We start from the raw sequence: 8,048 nt of genomic DNA on the forward strand, positions 1-8,048 counted from the left end.
CCAAAGATTTTTTTTCAGAAATCATAGTGTTTCTAAAAGAACTTTCAAATTATTTACAGGTTGCGACCGACGCCATCTGCCACCAACGCCACCACGCCGTCGTCCCCCAGGGCCGGCCCTGATCCCATGGCACGAGGTACTATGCATTCATCATGTTTATCATGTGCCCATATAAAGTAGCTAACATTTTTTTTGCTCCTATTCCTAGCGACGGTGGAGTACGGAGAGATTTTTTGTTCGGTTGAGAAGTGGTGTCTGTTGGTCAACAAACTAAACTCTAGGCAGAAAAAGCGTTTTGCAAGCACTAGTCTTGGAAAAATGCTGATGATACCTAGTGTGCTCATGCGCAAATGTTTGCTCAAGTTCATTATTAAATCGTATTCGTTGGACAGAAAAAGGTTCATCATGCCATCAAAAAATGGTGCGAATCATTGCGCACCGAAGATGTGTTTGACATTTTTGGGCTACAGAACAAGGGCAAAGATGCCATGAAAGCGCTAGGAAAAGGGGGGTTAAAGGCGAAGATGAAGGTGCCTAGTCGCTTTTTAGATTCCAATACGGGGGAAATGATGATAGACGACCTGATTGAGAACATCGTTGCCAGTGGCACATACGATGATGATTTCCTCCGTAGAATTGTTCTGGTTCTGCTAGGCACGGTTCTTGCACCGCAGTCAACGATAGAAGTTCCTAATGCTTATTACAAGTTAGTGCACGATGTGGAGGCCATCAAAGCATATAATTGGAACGCGTTTACGTTACGCGTTTGCGTGGAAGGCATCACAAAGACCTTATCAGATCTTACAAAATTTACTTGGCCGATCGGAAACCTTGCCCTCCTACAGGTAAATCTTATGTTATATTTGTTTCTTTCGAACTATAGTTTGTGAATTTTTTTTGCTAATATACTTCATGTTCATGCAGTACATGTTTTGGGAGAAGGTGCAGCCACTGGATGATGAGGCATTTGATCCAATAGCTAATGGGTATCCATTGATGCTTAATTGGTCAGAAGATGAGGCTATGAAGCGTGACACGTACGACACGGCATACGGCCGTGGTAATGGGACGGTAAGTTACTATTTATGTGTTACTATTTCGTACTACATGAACTTAAGTTACTATTTATATGTTGAGAAATTTTAATTGATTTTACCTGTTACAGATTGATGACGTGATAAGTGAGAAGTACAGGCAGACATTAATTGCTCAACAAGGAAGAAAGGCGGAGGAAGAATTACAGCAAGAATTAGAGCAGGAAGATCGTGCCCAAAAAAAGAAAGATAATAGAGATGAGGCTTCATCGAGCAGGGATAGTACATTAGATCAGGTGATGAAATGCATCAAAGATATGCAAAAAGAAATTAGACTTCTCCTTCAAAAATGTGCTGAGGTAATATGAGTGATGTGTACTTCAGTTTACATTGGATTATTCATAATTTATGCATGTAGTTAATGCAATTAATGTGTCATTGCAGATAGTAGTGGAGAAGCTGGAGAAGAAATTTCTTGTCTTCAAGCCAAACAAGGGGTCTGATGATGACATTGAGTATGTGGAGCATAGTGAAGACTGGGTGGGGAAGTATGGTCCATCAAAATATTGGCCAGATGTACAATCAACTCCTGCAAAAGAAGATATGGACAACAGGGTGGACGCATCTGTTACAGGAGATGTGCATCACAACACACCTGGTACAGGAGATGAAGGCGACCCCTTCGTTATTGAGGATAATGGTAATTCTCCCAACCCATCTCTTGCGATGGTAGACACGAATGACTTTCCAGCTATTACTTCAACCCCTAAGAATATGAATGAAGTGTCAGACGGGTCTAGCGCCGATAAATCTGAGGAATTTAGTATGGATAGTCTGAACACCCGTATTAAAAATGCGAAAGAAAATGGCACTAAGGAGAATGATGGGAAGGAGAATGATGGGAAGGAGAATGATGAAAAGGAAAATGATGGGAAGGAGAATGATGGGAAGGAGAATGATGGGAAACGCAAGAGGAAACAGTCAAAATATTGTCTTTCACCTTTTCTTTAGAACGGTGGATGTAAACGTGCAAAGAAAAGTAAGTGCTAGGTAATTTATTCTTGCAACATACTTCTGTCCTTGCATGCACACTTTATTAACTCATTGTTTCTTACTATTTTAGGTCTATTTGGTATAAGAGCTGCTATGATTAGTACTGATTACATTAATGAGGATCACATAGAGGCCGCGAAGGTTTATATCCGGACACTGGCAGAGTCGGAGAAGCTTTGCAGAAAAACTGTTGTGCACATGACGGGAATTGGTGGGGAAACATGTACACCTGATATGCTTGAAGCCATCATTTCAAAAAAGTGGTTGCATGGCGGTGTAAGTATTAGCACTAAGTTATTAAGTTGTACATGTCATTTACATAAATTATCTAATAGGCGTATTGCTGTTATGTTATTTTGTAGGTCATCAATAGTTATTGCAACCATATGCAGACCCATAATCCTCGTGCTGACCGTCACATATTATCATCTTGGGTGTCCCACTGGCTTATTCTTCGTGGTGATGGAAAGGTTAACAACTCTAAGAGGCATTTTATGGATCATTTCACAAACCAAACTAAAATGGTGTCTAGAGTTACTGAAGAGTATTTCATCAAAGATAAGGTACTTCAGTTTAGTATGATCATTCGTAGTACATCTGTGTGTACACCAACATGAATAAACTTTGTTGTAGGCATACTTTCTTTTTCATGTGGACGAAAGTCATTGGATAACAGTTCTTATGCACAATAAGAAAAAAAGAGTTTCAAGTTTTAAACTCTACTGGTAAATGCAACAAAAGAGTTCTTGCAAAGATTGCTAAGCTGGTAAGCTTACAACGATACATAAAACAATATATAGTTATTCGAAACGTACTTCATATGGATTTTTCATTTTTATTTCAGAGGGCAGAAATAGCTAATGATACAAACGAGGTGAATGCTCTTATTGGAACGAAACATCCTGACGTATCTTCCTGGCCAATAAGGGAGTGCGATATGCCATCACAAACAGACGGGTATGTTGCAAATGTTGAATTAGTATGTACTTGTATGATCCATCAATAATTGACTTGTGGTTTCTTGCAGAGTCTCTTGTGGTCTTTTCGTGGTGAAATGCGTTCAAAGCTGGGACGGAGATGATTGGACATTTGAGTTCGATCAAGATGAGGTTAATGCTTCAAGGGGACGCATTCTAGCTGAAATACTTTTTTCAGAATGCAACACGAAGGAAGTAGTGAAAGAGAAGATCCTCAAGATCATGGAGAAGAAATGAGTCGGAGGATGGGGTGTTGGCTATTATCTCCACTAAATAAATGTGCCGTTGTCGGTACTTGATACAATTTTCATATTAAGACATCATCTCTATATTGTAATGTGGCATGGTTTAGCATGTTCTGCAACTAAATAAATGTGCCGTGGTCGGTATTTGCTACAATATCTATTTTTCAATGTCACTTTTATTTGCATCATTGTCGGTGACACTCTTATTTGCATCATTGTGGGTGATGATATTTTTTTAAATGAGTATATTTGTTCTGCACTTTCGTAAAAGTAAAATAATTTTTTAAAAATATTCAGAAAAAAAATGCCCAACCACCGCAGCCGGGCCCATAGTGGGGAACAGATCATACCCAAATCAAGCCCAAAGGGGACGACTCGGGCGGCTGATAGAGCCCACTAATGGGCCTGGCAACGGGGTCCAACAGGGCTGCGGGCATGTATAAGAGAGGAGCTCGGTGGAGGGGGCGGAGGCAGCTATTTAAGCCGCTCCTCGCGCCCCCCGGCTTCTGAGGTGGGACTAAAAATGACGTCCCCATCGCGCCCCACACTGCACGTGGTAGCCGCAAGGCTCAGGAGGCCTATTGTCTCGGGCCGGCCCAGTTCAGCCCAATGAAGGCACGCCGCCACTCGGCCCCTCCCCCGGCCACGCCCACTCCCCTCCCTCAGTGCACGCGGCCGCCGCAGGGCTCATGAGGCTGTTTTCGGCGCTGTCACCGGCCGGCCCAGTTCGGCCCATAGAGGCAGGGCGCCACTCGCCCCCTCCCACGGCCCACGCCCACTCCCCTCCCCCGCGCACTGCCGAACTCACGCCAGTTTAGTCCCACCTCGGAAGCGGAGGGGCGCGAGGAGCGACTTAAATAGCTGCCTCCGCCCCCTCTTTCGAACTCCTCTCATATCACACTGCCCGCAGCCCCGTTGGACCCCGTTGCCGGGCCCATTAGTGGGCTCTATCAGCCGCCCGAGTCGCCCCTTTCGGGCTTGATTTGGGTGTATGATTTGTTCCCCACTACGGGCCCGGCTGCGGTGGTTGGGCATATTTTTTTTCTGGCAGTACAAATAAACAGAATTTTGAAACAGTACAAATAAACAGAATTTCCAAACAGTACAAATAAATAGAATTTCGAAACAGTACAAATAAACAGAATTTCGAAACTTCATATAGAAAAAGTACAAATCATCACATAACAGTACAAATCAAGTTTTCTAGCACACATGTGCGAATAAAAATAGCATAGGTTATTCAGACATAACAGTACAAATCATCACGTAACAGTACAAATCAAGTTTTCTGGCACACACGTGCGAATAAAAATAGCGTTATTCAGACATGACTCGTGCGATCACTTTTATTCTTCCTACAGACCAAGCTGCGTCTCTATGCCCAGTTCCTGAACAAAACATAAAGAAATGGATGAGCAAATATAGTTGGTAAAATCAAAGTAGCAACATAACAAAAATAAAAAGGTTGCAACTCACTTCTCGTTCTTACTGCATGTAGCCTTGTTATGACCTGGGAGACCACACAGACTGCACAAAGGACCACTTTTCTTCTCTGTAAAATCTTTTGGCATACCATTCTTTGTAACGTCGGGGCCCCCCTTCGATCGCCCCTTCTTAGGTGCACCCTTCGTCGAAACTTTCTGAGGATCACCAATATCAGGCTCAACTTGTTGCGCCTGACTTGCCTCCTTCTTCAGCATAGCATACCTTCTACTTCCTATAAGTTCCTCCTCTGAAATCTTTTTCTGCGCTATTATGTTGTCCAGACACTTCATCAACTCGTCGTACAAGAAGGGATCATTTGCTGCAACATGAGCAGCTTCTGCAGTTTTAATGGTTATTGCACTATACCGTTCTCTCTCCAATGGCCCTGACCAACCCCATCCAAACATATCACTCTTCCGCTGCACAGGCAACCCATCTCTCGCATGTTTGGACAACCGATGCATGACACAACACTTTGGTATTTCAGTTAAGTTTGGATGATGGAGAACAAACAAAATGTGTTTGCATGGCAGCCCTTTCCGAACCATCCTAAGACAACTGCATGTAATAGTTTGTTCTGAGTTACCTGGTTCATAAACAACATCGTACCTGAACTTGTGGTTATCCTTCCATGTCACCATGAATGTTTGACGCCCAATTCCCACGAGCGTCTCAAATATCTCCAGCTGACCCATCTTATGCAAATCATCTTGCAGGATGTAGAAATTAGCAGGTGTGAATACTTTGGCGGCATGCTCCTCAAGGGCCTTATATTCAGTAACCGACGGTGGTTCCTTATGGAATGCCTCGCAGTCATCGTACGCCTCGTTCTCACGCAGGCGAACTATACAGTTCTCATAATGCACCACCAAATCAACAATTGTCATACCGTAGTCCAGGTGAAGGTGAAGGCAGGAGTTGAGGCTTTCACTCCTCTGGTTACTTCGCATACCAAGGAAAAAACCATCGGAAAGATATGAAGCTGCCCAAAGTCTCCTCTTCCTGTACATCCTGTCAAGCCACTCTTCGGTTCTATCCGTCTTCCACTTATCATAGAAAGCTTTCCATCTCTGCTCAAAGTTCGCTTGAGAGGTGGCATAGTACAGGAGCGATCTGAACTCATCCAGTGACTTGTAATGCAGGTGCCTTTGCATATTTTTCTCGATATGCCAGGAGCAAAGACGATGGAAAACATCTGACAGGACAGTCCGAATAGCCCGGATCATTGCAGCGTCATCGTCTGTGATTATTGACTTTGGCTTCACCTGACAGTTTGCCTTCATAAATGTCTGCAGCAGCCACACGTATGTCCCTTCCGTCTCGTCAGCAATGATGGCACAACCAAACACTGTGGTGCAACGGTGGTTGTTAACTCCGACAAAGGGGACGAACGGCATACCGTATCTGTTCATCTTATACGTGCTATCAAACACGACCACATCTCCGTAGTCCTGATAGTCCCTCCGCGACTGTGCATCGCACCAGAACATACTCTTCAATCGCCCTTCCTTGTCACGCACATACTCAAAAAAAAAACTCAGGGTCCTTCTCCTTCCTGCTCCTCATAATGCCAACTGCCGTCTCTGCATCTCCCTTTGCAATGAGCTTCGTTTTTTCTCTGCAACAAAGATTGTAAATGCCCTTCCTGATAAGCCCGCACTATCGTACGAACCGTATCTGCTGATGAAGTTGTCCATTATAATATGCTTTCTTATCCCGGCCGCTTCCATCGCCAATATCTCCGCCCTCTGGCCATCTCCAATCCGTCTGTGTGACCACAAAAAACAAACCTCGTCGGGCCGAGCCATCGCGTGGTTGTGATCATCCACGAATGATGCGACGAACCAAACGCCACGTTCTCTGTCCAGCTTCACCACCATATGTGCACCGCAGTCGCAACGAGTCTCCGGTCTAAGCCTGCGCTTGCGGCCCTCCATGGTTATGAACTTGCGCTGCCTTCTCCCTGCCCTGGAGCAAAGAAACCGCCGGTACCGTATCATTCCCGAAGCACCTCGTTTCACCTTCTGTTTCCTGATACTAAACCCGTGCTCTCTGGCGTGATTGTTGTAGAATATGTATGCATCCCCTTGCGACCGAAAGGTCATAGCCATAACCTTCCAATGTGTCTCAAGCATCTTCTGCTCCCTTTGAGCCTCCTCAATATCAATCTCTCCCTCATCGTGATCAAGTACAAGACCATCTGACTCCTCCTACAACATTCATTTGAAAATATATATGTCAATTACTATCATTTAAATCATACTATTGATCGACGTACAACAACTAACCTGGCTCAAGTTATCTGCAAATGATTCCTGCCAACTATGTTGCACATTGTCAACATCCACATCTTCCTGTAAATTTGTACACAAAGATATATAGTTAGCCATGCCATACTTTGCAAATTCAAAAATAAAAACAAAATATACGCCACTTACGTTGTCGCTATTCGCGCCATGTTCATTATTATCAAAATCCTCCGGAGGTAAGATATCATATGACGAGACGGAATCGTTGTCGCTGCTGTCATCATCTTCGTTCAAATTATCGTTATCGGTCTTAGTCACCTTATCAGTACCATTCTCGTCCCTCCCGAATGCGGATTCTTCGTCCATGTCAACACGCCAAACTCACAGAACTACAAACCATTTGAAGTGTTGATTACAACAAGGACAAAAACTCATGTTGGATTGCAAAAAAATAGAAAGACGTGTAATCCATGAACCCAGCAGCTACCATGAATTTTTTCTTAATGCAATGGTTCAAACAACACTTTTTTGTCTTGTGTGAAACAAATAGTTGAGGTTGCCCATCGGTGTGTGCATATTGTGTGATGTCGTCATGACATAAATAAGCGTTCCTTAAATTAAGTCTGGCCTCCATTTACATTCTAGATTCATCACTTAACTAGCCCTAACTTATATCCATCATGCCCGCTAGGTTTAGATGACAAACCTTGCCCCGCGGTGTAGGCGTCGCCGGCGTTCGACGACGGCAGCTGTCCCCGCCTTGAATCTAGCAGCCGGCGACGTGCACGACGAGCCACCGGCCGGATGTTTGGCAGGATCCGCGACGGGGGGTGGGGAGAGTGGTGCGGAGGCGGCGTGGCACGTCGGGCCCTTCACGTCCGGGGGGTGGATGATGACGGTGAGATGCGGCGACGCACGCCGTTGGGACGGCGACGGCGGTGTCTGACGGGGTCGGACGGCGGCGGCGGACGGGGTCGGAGGGCGGCGATCCGCGGCGCCGGCGAT

General features: G+C 44.7%; 1 protein-coding gene across 1 annotated transcript; it reads right to left on the reverse strand.

Moving 5' to 3' along the window:
* Window positions 1–4,781: 4,781 nt before the first annotated feature.
* On the reverse strand, window positions 4,782–6,284 carry LOC147980766 (protein FAR1-RELATED SEQUENCE 5-like). Its single transcript, XM_087515750.1, has one exon. The coding sequence runs from the start codon at window positions 6,282–6,284 to the stop codon at window positions 4,782–4,784; it is 1,503 nt and encodes a 500-aa protein (XP_087371876.1).
* Window positions 6,285–8,048: the final 1,764 nt, after the last annotated feature.

The sequence above is a fragment of the Triticum urartu genome, chromosome 3A (assembly GCF_056163025.1).
Source record: "Triticum urartu cultivar PI428250 chromosome 3A, HENAU_Tu73, whole genome shotgun sequence".
Classification (NCBI taxonomy): Eukaryota; Viridiplantae; Streptophyta; class Magnoliopsida; order Poales; family Poaceae; genus Triticum; species Triticum urartu.

Bases quoted from the DNA above. Each gene is read 5' to 3' on its own strand.
- LOC147980766 (XM_087515750.1), bottom strand. From the start codon at position 6,284: ATGTTCTGGTGCGATGCACAGTCGCGGAGGGACTATCAGGACTACGGA.